The sequence below is a fragment of the Pleurodeles waltl genome, chromosome 5, assembly GCF_031143425.1.
Source record: "Pleurodeles waltl isolate 20211129_DDA chromosome 5, aPleWal1.hap1.20221129, whole genome shotgun sequence".
Taxonomy (NCBI): Eukaryota; Metazoa; Chordata; class Amphibia; order Caudata; family Salamandridae; genus Pleurodeles; species Pleurodeles waltl.
The window spans coordinates 573,500,778-573,517,517 of NC_090444.1; the positions used below are offsets into that span (position 1 = coordinate 573,500,778).

A 16,740-nucleotide genomic window follows, 5' to 3' on the forward strand; every position below is an offset into this window, starting at 1 on the left:
CTAGGTATTATCTTGCTGATGCCATTCATGGGTGATAAACCATTATCTGCCCTTTCTCTTTCTATGGCCAGTATCCTGTCTCAAGGGCTATTCTGCTGGCCAATCACTCAAGATTAGCCTTCTTCTCAGAGTCATCATTGTACCTTGAACAACCTGAGCCGTCCTCGCTAAAGGCAGGTCTCCCAGGCACATTGGATTGGCTGCTTGGTGAAGGTACCACAGCCTCTCCTTCGAGTGGGGGAATATCTAGATCTTCCTCCTCCCTCACTCAGCCCTGATCTTCAGGGTCAATGGCCTCATCCTTCCGATGGGCCAGCTCATACCCTCTCAACAGCGTCTGAAGATAGGGTGTGAGCTAGTTTTGTATCTTTTACCCTTTACAGAGGGTTCTTAACTGATAGCATGTAAGATGCATATAAGGGGTAAAGTCAAGCTCCTTAGCCACATCCTCTGAGGCACTCACTATGATATTCAAGTTTGGACCTTTTTGGAGCTAGGAAAAATCCTGGCACAAGTTTTTCAGACCTAACCATAGTAAGATTTTAAATTCTGAACTGTTTTGAACTACATGGACTTAACCAAGGTCCCAACAGTTAATTTTAATAATTGACCAATCAACACAAATGAAATTTTAACTTATTGCAATTTTTGGATTTATTCATGTGGTCACTTATTGGCCAAGAGATATCAGCAAACGCAAAGTCGCAGACCCCAACACTGATCCACTAATGTAGGAAGCTGGCTCTCTATATGGTGCCCTAAAAAGAAGCACATCGTGCAGAGAGTCCAGTGGATCCCCAATTGGCTTACAGAAGCTGAAGTAGATAATAATAATGCCCTCTTTTGTGGTAGTGTGACCAAGCAGTAGGATTGATCAGAGGGCAGTGATAAGCATTTGTTGTACTCACATAGACAATAAATGAGGCACACACTCAAAGAATAAATCTGAAACCAAATTAGAAAAATAACGCTTCTTTTTATGTATGTTTTGAATGCAAGAACTTCATTCAAATGTAAGTACTGTTTTTGTAATAAATTTCCACAGGTAAGTAAAACGTTGCAACCTTTACGCTTTTACGCACAATGTAATCCTATATGAGGAAAAGTCAATAATGTATTAAAATAGATACATTCGGTTTCAGGGGTTCACCTATAGAGTTTCGAGTTGTAGTGGGCCAAGGTGCAAAGTACTACCAGCAGTTCACAGGGAACTGGCAAGATTTTACCAGGAGCAGGATGTCACCGAGAACTAGACTGCCCAGGGGGATTGGCGAACAACTCTGAGAGCTCCTAAACAGGGGCTTGGGTCGCAAGGAGTCTTAGAGTAAGGGGGCACAGCTGGTTCTTCAGTATCCGGGCCATGTGGCTCAGCTGCAAAGTAGTTAGGATGGCTGGACTTGGTGCAGAAAAATGTTGCTCACTGTAAGGGACAAAAAGCTGGCAGGGGCAAAATCAGGCCAGCTGGGCTAGTCACGAAGTGGGTCTCAGTGATGCTGACGTCCTCAATGGCTGCTTGGTCGTGGTGCAGTGGGAAACCAGAATGGACTCTCACTGTTGGTGATTGGTGCAGGGTATCCAGTCCCTTGAGGGTCGGTGCTGCACTGCTCTGGTTGGTCCTGGTGTCTTCACACTTGGTGGGAAGATAGATCTGGTGCTCCAGATCTTGAGTACCTTCTCCTGGTCATCTGGAGAGTTGGTCTGGCCGGGGAGCTGAAAGGCGGTTGACCGGACTCTGCTTGTCAGCACCTGCAGTCTGCAGGGAAGTAGCTCCTCTACTGCAAGGGAGACTGGTAGCAATTTTCCAGGTGCTGCTAGCTACTCAAGGCTTTGGTAGTTCTCCAGCTTGCATTTCGAGTCACTGTGTCGCAATTGTCAAGAGAGTTGTGAGCAAGCAGGGTTTCATGGCAAAAATCCTCAGCTCTTCTGCTGTTCTCACCAGGCAGTGACTCTTCTTCATCCTTCTTCTCTTGATATGTTGAATCTGAGTTCTTGGGTTCAGGGGTGCCACCTAAATACTCAATTTAGGGGTGTTAAGGGGAGGATAGGTAGCAGCTAATGTGTTTCCCTACCTTTCGGCTGTCTTCATCCTCTATATGATCACGTTCAGTGGGAACTGGGAATCACCCTGACCCAAGAATGCTAATTCCATCCAAAACAAGATGGAGGAATCTGAAAAGTGGTGTCCACATCAGCTAGTCCATCTTAGGAGTGGGTCTGGCTTGATGTGGGCACATCTCCCAATCTTACAAATTTTCCGGCCTGTCTTGCCACCAAGAAGTGGGGTCAAGACCAGAGGGCAATCACCTCCACCATCTGGAGAGACCTGGGTCACATAACAAAAGCAGCTAGGCCTTTGAAGCCTCCCGCCCTAAAATGCATATTCTGTATGGAGAAGGTGTCAAAACCTACTCCCAGAGCAGGATTTGTTACTTGCCTCTGAGAGTGTAGGCTTTCACCTCAAGAGGTCAGAAATGTGTCTATGGTGACTGGACTGATTGAGACCAGTCAGTCAACAAACTAGCAATTGGTAGGTTTTTCAGGGGGCACCTCTGGGTGCATATATTTAAAAAATCCATCACTGGGGATGGCTTATTAACCTGAGATGTTTGATCCCTTAGGGTGGCACAATTTGTGCTGCAACCCTTAGAGGACCTTCTTAGTATCCCAGGTCCTAGATGCTGGGGTACCATTTACTAGGGGCTTACATTGGATGCTAAATGTTGTGCCAGTTGGGAAAAACAACTGTACAATTTTCAGAAAGAGATCTGGCACTGTGGACCTGGTTAGCAGGAACCTATTGTACTTTCGGTCAAAATCACATCATGTACCAAGGCAAAACGTTGGAGTAACAATGCCAAAAAGGAGTGCTTTCCTACACTTACCATCATGATTGACTCAGCAGTAATGGAAAGTGAGAACTAGCCATTCGACTGCCAGTCTAAATTGGGCGGACCGTCAAATCGCTAATCTCCCTTAGCCTGTACTTCGTCGAATGTCAGAGCACTATCTCAGTGACAGAAACAGAGTAGGCTAAGTCATCGAGATACTGAAGGTCTGCTCAGCTGTAAATCAGATGCACGGACCGAGGCTTTCACGAAGAGGGCACTCAGTCTCACTTGTAATGGAATAATGTCTCCACCAAACTCTAAATGGGTCCTTCAGTGCCAGCATGAAAAAACTTGAAATCCCTGCCGAATTCATCTACAATCTTTAGTACATTGTGCAAACAATTTCCTTTTGTCTGAAGAACTGTCATGGCTAGGTGAGTGTGGGTGATCCTGAGAGTTTATGTAATTAAGACATACTCCATGAAGTTGGAGCTCTGCATGCAAATCCTGATGCTGATTCCCAAGGCAGGATCCACTAATTTTGTCCATGAAGAGTAGTCACTTACAGATGCAGAGATTTTGCCAAGAGTTGTCAATGTGAATTATATATCCATACACTTCTTCCTGAATGCTATTCAAAAGTACATTTGAGAGAAAATACATCCAATAGCAGTTTGCTCTTGCAGTCAATGATGTTATAAATGTAAAATTGAACACAGTTCATATGTATTTTGCAGAGACATTGAAAAAGTGGAGAGTGAAGATGTGGTGTCAACTTTGGATGATAAGAGAAGGCAAGAAAATGCAGTGGAAAGGTAATAATTAAAAAGACAATTTTTTTTTATATAACTCTATTTTATTGAGTTTATGATCAATCAACTTAAAGACAGAAACAAAAACTCCCTGGGGAGTAACCTCCTGCTAATGAAAGCAACAGGCTGGTCAAGGCCATCATCATTGGTTTGGGACAGGACTGCTCCTATCCCATGTTCAGCGGCATCTGTCTGCACAATGAATTGCTTAGAATAATCTGGAGCTTTTAGAACTGCTGCTGAGCACATAGCTTCTTTTAGGGTGTCAAACGCCTTTTGACAGTCTAGGGTCCAGTTTACCTTCTTGGGAATTTTATTAGAGGTCAGTTCTGTGAGGGGAGTCACAATGGACCCATATCCCTTCACAAACCTCCTGTAATACCCAGTCAACCCAAGTAATGCCCTGACTTGAATCTGGGTTTTTGGAGCTTCCCAATCCAGAATTGTCAGGATCTTGGGTTGTAAAGGTTGCACTTGGCCTCCACCTAAAAGGTGGCCCAAGTATACAATTGTTCCCTGTCCTATCTGGCATTTGAATGCCTTGATAGAGAGACCTGCTGCTTTAAGGACCTGCAAAACCTTCCCCAGGTAGACCAGGTGATCCTTCCAGTTGGAACTAAATATAGCAATATCATCTAGATATGCTGCACTAAAGGAATCTAAAGCAGCAAGGACTTGATTCACCAACCTTTGGAAGGTGGCAGGGGCATTCTTTAAACCAAAGGGCATAACAGTAAACTGATAGTGCCCATGAGTCATTGAGAATGTTGTTTTTCCTTTTGCTCTAGGTGCCATCCTGATTTGTCAGTAAACTGCAGTTAAGTCAAAGGTACTCAGAAATGTGGCTGCACCTAACTTGACAATACGTTCATCTGCTTTGGGTATGGGGTGAGCATCTGTCTTGGTGGCAGAATTGAGTCCCCTGTAATCCACACAAAACATAATTTCTCTCTTTTCATCCTTGGTATGAGGTTTGGGGACTAAGACCACCGGGCTAGCCCAGGGGCTTTCAGAGTGCTCTATTACCCCAAGTCCCAGCAACTTCTGGACTTCCACTTTGATGCTCTCTTTGACTTGGTCAGACTGTCTGAATAGTTTGTTTTTGACAGGTAAACTGTCTCCTGTGTCCACATCATGGGTACACAGGTGTGTCTGACCAGGGGTCAAAGAGATGAGCTCAGCATACTGTTGCAGGACTTGTCTACAGTTAGCTTGCTGTTGGACAGAGAGGGTGTCTGAATAGACCACTCCATCTACTGTCCCATCTTTAGGGTCAGTTGAGAGGAGGTCAGGGAGAGGTTCACGCTCTGCTTCCTGATCCTCATCAGTAACCATCAGCATGGTTATTTCTGCCCTATTATTATAGAGCTTAAGGCGGTTAACATGGATCACCCTCTTGGGTGGCCTGTTATTGCCCAGGTCCACCAAGTAAGTGACCTGACTCTTTTTCTCAAGAACTCGGTAAGGGCCATTCCATCTGTCTTGATGTGCCCTGGGAGCCACAGGTTCCAGAACCCAGACTTTCTGCCCTGGTTGGAATTCAACCATTGCAGCCTTTTGGTCATACCACAACTTCTGGAGTTGTTGGCTGGCCTCAAGGTTTTTGGATGCCTTTTCCATGTACTCAGCCATCCTTGAGCGGAGGCCAAGCAGATAGTCCACCACATCTTGGTAAGGCTCATGGAGAGGTCTCTCTCAGCCCTCTTTAGCAAGTGCCAGTGGACCCTTTACTGGATGGCCAAACAGAAGCTCAAAGGGGGAAAACCTACTCCCTTCTGTGGCACCTCTCTGTAGGCAAAAAGCAAGCATGGCAGGAGGACATCCAATCTCCTTTTGAGTTTTTCAGGGAGCCCAATGATCATGCCCTTCAATGTCTTGTTAAACCTTCCAACAAGGCCATTGGTTTATGGATGATATGATGTGGTGAACTTGTAAGTCACCCCACACTCTTTCCACATGTGTTTGAGGTAAGCTGACATGACGTTGGTACTTCTGTCAGAAACCACCTCCTTAGCGAAACCCACTCTGCTTAAAATACCAATTAGGGCGTTGGCTACTGCAGGGGCAGTAGTCGGCCTAAGGGGAATTACTTCAGGGTATCCGGTAGCATTATCCACTACTACCAGTATGTATTGGTTCCCTGAGGCTGTGGGAGGTTCAAGTGGACCCACAATCTCCACACCAACCCTTTCAAAGGGGACCCCCGCCACTGGATGTGGAATGAGGGGGGCCTTTGGATGGTCACCTGTCTTGCCACTTGCTTGACAAGTGACACAGGAGCGACAAAACTCCCTTACTTTCTGGGACATATTGTGCCAATTGAAATGACTCACTAATCTGTCCCATGTCTTGGTTTGTTCCAAATGTCCAGCTAATGGGATATCAAGGGCCAGTGTGAGGATAAACTCCCTAAACTCCGGAGGCACTACCACTGTCCTAGTGGCACCAGGTTTAGGATCTCTTGCCCCAGTATAAAGGAGTCCATCCTCCGAATAGATCCGGTGGGAGCCACTGACATCTCCCTTCTCATGTTTAGCTGCTTGCTGTCTCAGGCCTTCAAGAGTGGGACAAGTCCTCTGTCCCTGGCACAGCTGTTCCTTTGAGGGTCCCTCTAGGCCCAAGAGCTCTACCTGGTAAGGCTCCACCTCAAAGGACTCAGTTCCCTCAGGAGATAAAGCATCTTCCTGGGAAGAGAGGTCCTGTTTCTTTTGCTGTACAGAGGCTGGTCCCCCAGTCCTCCTACCTTTCTCTTGGAAGGTTGGGCCATTATTCCAGGCTCCAACACTTATTTGTCACCCTGTGCCCTGCTCTGTGCTCTTGTTTTTACACACACCAGTTCAGGCATACCAAGTATGGCTGCATGGGTTTTGAGTTCTACCTCATCTTCCCCCATGCTGAGGACTCCAAATCATTCCCTGGCAAACATTCTACTGGGATTGCAGAAAAGACCACCACCTGTTTCAGGCCAGTAACCGCTCCCCACTCTAAAGTCGCCATGGGATGGACTTTAGTTTCATTGTCAGCACTGGTGACTGGATATGTTTGTCCAGCCAAATACTCTCCTGGGGAAACCAGCTTTTCTGTCATCATGGTGACACTGGCACCTATATCCCTCAGGGCTTCTACTTTTGTCCCATTTATCAAGAGCTGCTGCCTGTATTGTTGCATGTTAGGCACCCAGTCATCAAGTGTGGCTATATCCACCCAACCCTCAGAGACTAAAATAGCCTCAGTGTGAACCCTGATTTGCTCTGGGCACACTATTAATGCCACTTGGAGACTGGCTATTCCAGTGCTAACTGGAGTAGAATTTGTGGGACTTTTTTTGGGGACAGGCCTTGTCTCCAGTTTGGTGTCCATGCTGTTTACAGTTGTGACAGCAGGACTTCTTGGGATCAAAGATTTTACCCTGATACCAATTTGTGGACTGTGAAGAGGCTGGGGCCCAACCTCCTGAGCAGGTTTTTTGAGCCCTTGAGAAGAATATTTAGTTTTGTACTTGAATGTCTCACCACCCTTCCCTTGGGGAGGCTTTGTGACCCCTTTCTTTTGGTCACCCCCTGTGGAAGTCTTGGTCACCCTTGTCTTGACCCAGTGGTCTGCCTTCATTCCCAATTCCTGGGGAGAAATTGGACCTAGGTCTACCAGAGGTTGATGCAACTTGTCATTGAAGCAGTTACTTAACAGATGTTCTTTCACAAATAAATTATACAGCCCATCATAGTCACGCACTCCACTGCCAGTTATCCAACCATCTAGTGTTTTGACTGAGTAGTCAACAAAATCAACCCAGGACTGACTTGAGGTTTTCTGAGCCCCCCTGAACCTAATTGTGTACTCCTCAGTTGAGAATCCAAAGCCCTCAATCAGGGTAGCCTCTAGAGGTCATAGGATTTTGCATCCTTACCAGAGAGTGTGAGGAGTCTATCCCTACACTTACCAGTAAACAGTTCCCAAAGGAGAGCTCCTCAGTGAGATCTGTTTACCTTTCTGGTTGCAAAAGCCCTCTCAAAAGCTGTGAACCATTTTGTGATATCATCACTTTCTTCATATTTTGAAACAATCCCTCTGGGGATTTTTAGGATGTCAGTATTCTCTCTGACCCTATTTATGTTGCTGCCATCATGTATGGGTGCTAAGCCCATTTCTGTTCTCTTCCTTTCTATAGCTAGGAGCTGTTTCTCCAAAGCTAACCTTATGGCTATCTTTGCTAAAAGGATGCCCTCCTCATTGAGGCTGCCCTCAATGTTCACAGAGGAACTGGACTTCCCTGTGGAAGAACCAGAGTCTGTTAGTCTTGTCTGTGGAGACAGGGGTCTTGGAACCCTGGTCTCCCTAGCTTGGTCAGGAGGGGGTCTTCCTCCTCAGTAGGGTGGTGCCTGGTGTAGTCTGCCAAGAGCTCCTGGAGCTTGACCTTGGTAGGGTTGGAACCAGTTTTAATCTTTCTTAGCTTACAGAGGGACTTTAGCGCTGCCATCCCTAGGTGGAGGTAAGGAGTGAGGTTGCGTTCCATCACTATATCCTCTTAGTCAATCATTATGTCTCTAAAGTTGGGATTACTTTTTTTAGAAACTAAAACTATCTCTAGTAACTAAATCCTAACGTTTACAAAACTTTTACATTTAAAAAGAGATGCTAAGAGGGACTTCCACAAAGCCGTAGCAGGACTTTTAAAAATTGTGAAAATTAGTCAAAATTTAAAAATCAGTTTTCTAAGGGCAATTTTGGAATTTAGTCATGTGATCAGGTATTGGCTGAGTAGTCCAGCAAATGCAAAGTCTTAGGCTCCACCGCTGATCCACCAATGTAGGAAGCTGGCTCTGTATATACTATATAAAAATGAGATATAGTGTGCACAGAGTCCAGGGGTTCCCCAAAAGGCTTGACAGAGGCAATATTAGACAATACTAATGCTCTATTTGTGGTAGTGTGGTCGAGCAGTTAGGCATATCAGCGGCTAGTGTTAAGCATTTGTTGTATACACACAAGCAATAAGTGAAAACACACACTCAATGACTTAACTCCAGACATCAGGTTTTTATATAGAAAAATATTTTTTTGTTAATTTATTTCTAGAATCACAAGATTCATTTAGCAGGTAAGTACATTAAATGAAAGGTACTTTGCATAGTAATACTTAGAACTTTGAATGGAATCAACAATGTACACAGTTTTCTTTAAAATGGCAAAAAGCTATTTTAAAAGTGGACACTGCAATTTTCAACAGTTCCTGGGGGAGGTAGGTAAAGAACCTTTTTTGAGGTAAGTACCAAACTTACGGGTTCAATCTCCAGGGCATAGGTAGCCCACCGTTGGGGGTTCAAGATAACCCCAACCACCCAGCACCAGCAAAACGGGGCCAGTTAGGTGCAGAGGTCAAACAGGAGCCAAAATAACACGGGCCCCTATGGAGACAGGGGGTACTCCGGTTCAGGTCTGCTTGCAGGTAAGTACCTGTGTCGTCCAAGGGCAGACCAGGGGGCTTTGAAGGAGTAATGGAGGGGCCCCAAGTATGCACAAAAACCACACCCTCAGCGACACAGGGCGACCGGGTACAGTGTGCAAACAGGGCGTCGAGTTCTCAATAGAACTCTATGGAGGGACCAGTAGGTCACCTAGGTGCTGCAGGCAGGGCACAGGGCCGCTTCTCGGGCAAGCCACCAACTGGGCAAGAGTGAGGGCCGCCTGCTGGTCGTTGCTACAGTGGTGGTCAATTTCTCTCTTGCCTGGGGGCTGCGTGTGCATCGCTTCTCCAGGCAACGGATATCTTTGTCCCGGGCAGTCACGGTCAGGGAGGTCCTTGGGATTCCCTCTGCAGGCGTTGTCGTGGGGGTGTGGAGAGGTCAGCCCAGGGTAGACACATAGTTGGAATCAGCTGGGGATCCTTTCTGGCTAGGTGGTTTCTCTGGACACGGGCAGGGGCGTTGGGTGCAGAGTAGTTGGACTCACGCTTCTGGAGTGAGGTGAGAGTCCCTTTAAAGATGGTTTCTTTGTCTTCTTGTTGGACAGGTCCTCTGTCCATGGGGGTTTCTTGGTCCTCGGTGATGCAGCCAGTCCCCTGCAGACTTTTCAGGGGTCACTGGTCCTGCAGAACGTGTTGCTTCTTCTTTTTCAGCTTTTTGAAGCAAGAGACAGCTGGTAGGGCTGGGGCCAAGTCAGTTGTCGTCTCCTTCTCTTCTCTGTGGGGTTTTCAGCTCAGCAGTCCTTCTTCTTTCTTGAGGTCATCACGAATCTGAAGAGCTGGGTTCAGGGTCGACCCTAAATACTAAATTTAGGGGGGTGTTAAGGTCAGGGGACAGTAGCCTATGGCTACTGTGCTTGAGGGTGGCTACACCCTCCTTGTGCCCACTCCCACTGGGGAGGGGGCCACATCCCTCTCTCTATTGGTCCTAATCCTCCAAAGCAAGATGGAGGATTTCCCAAGGAGGGGTTCACTTCAGCTCTGGACAACTTAGGGGTGTCCCTAGCTGACGGGGTGACTCCTCCTTGTTTTTCTCATTATCCCTCTGGTCTTGCCACCAAAAGTGGGGGCTTGTCCGGGGAGCGGGCATCTCCACTGGCTGGAGAGCCCTGGGGCACTGTAACACCAGGCGTGAGCCTTTGAGGCCCACCACCAGGTGTTACAGTTCCTACAATGGGAGGTGTGAAGCACCTCCACCCAGGACAGGCTTTGTTTCTGACCACAGAGTGCACAAAGGCACTTACCCCATGTGGTCAGAAACTTGGCTGGAAGTGGCAGGCTGGCATAGACTGTTCAGCCTTATACTAGCAGTTGGGCTAACATACAGGGGGCATCTCTAAGATGCCATCTGTGTGCATTTTTCAATAAATCCTACACTGGCATCAGTGTGAGTTTATTATGCTGAGAAGTTTGATACCAAACTTCCCAGTGTTCAGTGTAGCCATTATAGTGTTGTGGAGATCGTAATTACAAACTCCCAGACCATATACTCAGTATGGCTACCCTGCACTTACTATGTCTAAAAATTTACTTAGACACTGTAGGGGCTAGTGTTCATGCAGCTAGGCCCTCACCTGTGGTATAGTGCACCCTGCCTTGGGGCTGTAAGGCCTGCTAAAGGGGTGACATACTTATACCACAGGCAGTGGTTGGAGGGTATGGCACTCTGAGGGGAGTGCCATGTTGACTTTGTCTTTTCTCCCCACTAGCACATACAAGTTGCAAGGCAGTGTGCATGTGCTGAGTGAGGGGTCCCTGAGGGTATCATAATACATGCTGCAGCCCTTAAGGACCTTCCCTGGCGACAGTGCCCTTGGTACAAGGGTTATCCTTTACAAGGGACTTAACTGTGAGACAGGGCTGTGCCAAAGGTACAGTTTTAGAGAAAGAACACTGGTGCTGGGGCCTGGTTAGCAGGGTCCCAGCATACTTTCAATCAAAGCTGGCATCAACACTAGGCAAAATGTGGGGGGTAACCATGCCAACAGTGGCATTTTCCTACAATGACGCCTCTGGGATTCATGTTTCTGGCAGGTCCTATGTGGTGTGTCGAGTGCTTAATTTAAAGGGAACTTTGGAGAAAATTGTAAGGATCAAGATTTTGCACATTTGAAGAGAAACATTCAAGTGTCTATATCCTTCCCTTGTTATTGTGGATCTTGGTTTCCATACTGTCTGTTTTTGATTACATAAAGCTTGCTCGATGTAGCGATTATAAACTGTTTGAGAGAGCTCACTTCTGCTAACATGTTGTCAAATGTTGATTCTTTTGGTGGTCAGAGCTGTTGCTTTTATGGCTGTGGCACACTTTTCTTCTACACCGGATTACTTTTAATCATTCCATCTTGTTTTGATGAACTTTGTGTTAGCAGGGTTCTTTGGGTCTTTTGAAGTGTATGAAGCACCTTCTGTTTGTCCTTAAACTGTTGCCTGCTGAAAGATGGCTACTAAGACTACTGAGACTATTGCCCATATTTATACTGTTTTAGCACCGTATTTGCGTCATTTTTTTACGCAAAAGCGGCGCAAACTTGCAAAATACAGTTGTATTTCGTAAGTTTGTGCCGTTTTTGCATCAAAAAGCAAATGCGGCACTAAAAATGTATAAATATGGGCCTAGGAGTGTGTCTTGGAACATACTACTTGGGTTGGTGTAACTGGTAAACGGTGTGGTTCACTGTTCTTGCCTAGAGCTCTGATGGCACCCGATAGCTTGCCATACCCTAGAGGATCCCCCATGTCATCCTGTTCAGCCTTGCACGATCTGCGTGCAAGCCAGACACTGTTCTGCTCTCCTGCTGCTGAGCTTAACTTGGACAGGGGAAGACAGAACAAGGATTTCCTTTAGAGTAGAGGTGTTACCCCCTCTCCTTAACAAATAGGTGTCTCTGGGCTAGGGTGGGGGTGCTCCTGATTGCCAACAGAAGAAATAGGTGTCTCTGGGCTAGGGTGTGGGTGCTCCTGAGTGCCAAAAGACTTCATTTAGGAGCACATTTGAAGCCCTTGTTCCAATACCAGTTCCTTCCAGTGCAGGATCCCCCAGGCTCCGGCTCTGTCATGAAACACTCAAAGGTCAGGGGGGTGACCACTGCCTGTCCAGATCTCTGCTAAGTGGACACTCAATTCTGCTGTCTTGTTAACAGGATGAACAGAGGCCCTGGGAACAGCCGACTAGCCTGTCCAGTCAAGTAGCTTCCCTTACCCCCGAATAGGTGAGTTACTGCAGTAGTCGTCCAATCCCTTCCTAGGTGATTTAAGGGCTTCCCTGAGGGTGGGACCCCAGATTCATCTTTGTGACTTCTTCTGTGATCTGGACACCAGATCCTACTGATGGACTTGCCGGGAAGCAAGACAAGACTGCAACTGGTGGGAGGGCTGCTACTTCGACTTTGTCTCAGAGTATGGCAAGAACTCTGCAACTTGGTGGTCGTGAATCCTCCAGAGTTACAAGGACTCTGCCTGCACTAAGGACATCCAGAAGGGATCTCCCTTGGAGTAAAGGAGTCATTCCCCTGCACCCGCAGGCACCTCAACGTCAATGACCGGCTTGTGGATCCTGCTGTCCCATGGGCGCTACTAAACAAGTGGTAGTTCTTTGGCTCCTCTGTGCACCACTTCTGTTGTCGTCTACAGGGCTTTTTTGATCTTCAGCTTGACGACCTGCTAGCTGCAAGAAACCCCTGCCTCAAGCATTACATAGCTCCAAGACCGAAGCCCTCCCTGCAACCTCTGCAGCATGGCCATCCATTTCCCTTGTGCTGGTGAGGCCTCTTCGCTGCTCACTGTGCCTGCTGCCAGAGGTCCTCATGGAGTCTCCTTCAGTTCCTACTGGCTCTCCTCACTGCTGAGGACCAGTCCTAACTTACCTGTAAAGGCTGAGTACGTCAGACCCGCTGGTCCCAACTACTGCAACTCTTTGTGCAACACTCCTTTTGCCAAGGCTTATTGGTGGTCCTGCAGACCACTGACCCCTCTGCATTCGACAGCCAGTGTGGGACAGCTCATGGACAACTCCTGGAATCCTTCTGCATCACCTGGTCGTTGCAGCTGCATCTTCACAGCAACCATCAAATAGAGAAGCATCCATAAGAATAGTGGACATTGCCCTGCTGCACCCCCTGGAATTCTTTGGGTGGTTTGGACTCTGCTCCGTCTCTTTACAGGTGGTTCCTGCCTGGAATCTATGCCTGTGTTCCAACAACCTGGTCCACGGGTCACCGTAGCAGCTGGACAGCCAAGGTCCCCATTGACTTGAATGGGAGGTTCCGACACAATTTCACCCCTATGCACCTGGGCTCCCTGGTGTAGGTACTCCACTTCTCTGTGGATCCATGGGTGGGGGCACTCTTGAACCTTCCTTGTCCCAATGGGTTTCCTAGGGGTCCTCTGGTAAGGGTAAATTTCCAACCTTTTCCTGACCTCGACCTCCTCCAGTGTTTCCTACAGGGGTTCCAACACACTTGCAGCCCTGTGCACGTGGCTTCCTGGATTCTGGTCCACAGGTCCTAGGGTGGTCATCATCTAAGGTCTCTTCACTCCACAGGGTGTCTTCATCACCATCCGGGAAGGATCCTGAAACACACAAAAACTAACTGCGACTTACCCAATGTTATCCTTTGGGACACCCAACACCAGGTAACACCTCTGAGGAATACCTGCTACTTACATCTGGTGTTCTAGTACTTCCCCAGTCCTTAGGATTCTTGAGCGTTAGTGTTGGTTAGCTGTGCCTTTCTTAACCTATTTTTGTTTTGTATATGGCTTGACCCCGCCATAGGGGACCATGTTGTTTTATTCCTCTAGTTACCTGCTTCTAAGTATATTTTTGAGTGTTCATATCTCCAGTTAGGAGATATACCACAGTTAGTTTGGTGCCTGTGTGTTAATAAATAATACTTTATTTTTCTAACACTTGGTGTGGTTCTTTCTTGTGTGTAAATCATCGATTTACTTTGTGGTTATTGGAATTGCTTTACACCCTCCCTGATGAGCCTTAGGTGCTCTCCACAGCTACCCGTTGAGAGCTTTCATTATTAGAAACCTCTAGCACCATCACTAAAGTTGCCTGGACTCAGTGCAGGGTGCATCACCTATAGGTGTACACCACATACTGAGCCAGCCTCCTACAAGAAAACCACTACCTTTTTAGGTACATGCTGTACTTTTAACAAATTGTTATTTTTCTAAATGTTTGTGATTGAGTTGTTAAGGGTCTAGCATAGCCTAACCCCAATCTCTTAAAAGTCTAGAACACTAGGGTAGTTGTAGATACACTTACACTATGCTAGTACCATGTCTTCTGTTGAGGGAGCTAAACAGACTCAGGAGTCTGGGTATAGTGCCCTTAGGTTTCAAGAACTGAGGTCACTGTGCAAAGCTAGAAAACCGCAGACAGGTAGTCACCCTAGCAAATGTTCTCTACTAGAGATGATCACCCAGGATGACCTCCAGACCCCTGAGAGGCAGGAAAGGCTGGGAGATCTTGATGAGGGGGTGAACCTCCATAGTTGGAGAAAGAAGTACCTAGTACTTTAGGCTGTCACTCTGGACATGTCCCTGAGGATTCAGAGGAGATCCTTGAGTGCAACTCTGGGCCTGGAGAGGGAGGTACTATTTGTACGGGGGGTTACACTAGACCGACGATGTTTGGGTCAGAAGTTTCTGCTCTGCCCCTAGGCATTATCTTGCTGATGCCATTCATGGGTGGTAAACCATTATCTGCCCTTTCTCTTTCTATGGCCAGTATGCTGTCTCCAGGGATATTCTGCTGGCCAATCACTCAAGATGAGTCTTCTTCTCTGAGTCATCATTGTACCTTGAACAAACTGAGCCATCCTCGCTAGAGGCAGGTCTCCCAGGCACATTGGATTGGCTGCTTGGTGAGGGTGCCTCAGCCTCTCCTTTGAGTGGGGGAATATCTAGATCTTCCTCCTCACTCACTCTGCCCTGATCTTCAGGTTCGGTGGCCTCATCCTTCCGATGGGCCAGCTCATACTCTGTCAACAGCTTCTGAAGGTAGGGTGTGAGCTAGTTTTGTATCTTGTACCCTTTACAGAGGGTTCTTAACTGATAGAATGTAAGATGTATATAAGGGGTAAGGTCGAGCTCATTAGCCACATCCTCTGAGGCACTCACTATGATATTTAAGGGGTAAGGTCGAGCTCCTTAGCCACATCCTCTGAGGCACTCACTATGATATTCAAGTTGGGACCTTTTTGGAGCTAGAAAAAATCCTGGCACAAGTTTTTCAGATCTAACCATAGTACGTTTTTAAATTCTGAACTGTTTTGAACTACATGGACTTAACCAAGGCCCCAACAGTTAATTTTAAGAATTGACCAATCAACACAAAGGCAATTTTAACTAAAGGCAGTTTTTGGATTTATTCATGTAGTCACTTTTGACCAAGTGGCATCAGCAAACGCAAAGTCGCAGACCCCACCACTGATCCACCAATGTAGGAAGCTGGCTCTTCATATGGTGCACTAAAAAGAAGCACATCGTGCAGAGAGTCCAGTGCATCCCCAATTGGTTTACAGAAGCTAAAGTAGATAATAATAATGCTCTCTTTTGTGGTAGTGTGACCAAGCAGTTGGATTTATCAGAGGGCAGTGATAAGCATTTGTTGTACTCACACAGACAATGAATGAGGCAAACACTCAAAGAATAAATCTGAAACCAAATGAGAAAAATAATGCTTCTTTTTATGTATGTTTTGAATGCAAGAACTTCATTCAAATGTAAGTACTGTTTTTGTAATTAATTTCCACAGGTAAGTAAAACATTGCAACCTTTTAGCTTTTACACACAATGTAATCCTATATGAGGAAAAGTCAATAATGTATTAAAATAGATACAGTCGGTTTTAGGGGTTCACCTTCAGAGTTTCGAGTTGTAGTGGGCCAAGGTGCAAAGTACTACCAGCAGTTCACAGGGAAATGCCCGAATTTCACCAGTAGCAGGATGCCACTGAGAAATAGACTGCCTAGGGGGACTGGCGAACAACTCCGAGAGCTCCTAAACAGGGGCTTGGGTCACAAGGAGTCTTAGAGTAAGGGTCACAGCTGGTTCTTCGGTACCCAGGCCATGTGGCTCAGCTCCAGAGTGGTTAGGACGGCTGGGCTTTGTGCAGAAAAATGTTGCTCACAGTAAGGGACAAAAAGCTGTCAGGGGCAAAATCAGGCCAGCCCGGCCACTCACGAAGTGGGTCTTAGTGTTGCCGACGTCCTCAATGGCTGCTAGGTCGTGGTGCAGTGGGAATCCAGAATGGACTCTCACTGTTGGTGATTGGTGCAGGGTATCCAGTCCCTTGGGGGTCGGTGCTGCACTGCTCTGGTTGGTTCTGGTGTCTTTACACTTGGTGGGAAAATAGATCTGGTGCTCCAGATCATGAGTACCTTCTCCTGGTCATCTGGAGAGTTGGTCTGGCCGAGGAGCTGCAAGGTGGTGGACCGGACTCTGCTTGTCAGCACCTGCAGTCTGCAGGGAAGTAGCTCCTCTACTCCAAGGGAGACTTGCAGCAATTTTCCAGGTGCTGCAAGCTACTCAAGGCTTTGGTAGTTCTCCAGCTTGCAGTTTGAGTCACTGTGTCGCAATTGTCAAGAGAGTTGTGAGCAAGCAGGGTTTCATGCCAAACTTT

General features: G+C 46.9%; 1 protein-coding gene across 4 annotated transcripts in view; it reads left to right on the plus strand.

Moving 5' to 3' along the window:
* The window catches only part of LOC138295834 (uncharacterized), a 1,330,477-nt gene that overhangs the window by 736,137 nt on the left and 577,600 nt on the right, over positions 1 to 16,740 (plus strand). For all 4 annotated transcript variants that reach the window (XM_069234393.1, XM_069234396.1, XM_069234394.1 and 1 more), the window contains one exon: positions 3,566 to 3,643. In XM_069234393.1, the coding sequence (XP_069090494.1) occupies positions 3,566 to 3,643 (78 nt within the window). The remainder of the gene's footprint in view (positions 1 to 3,565; positions 3,644 to 16,740) is intronic.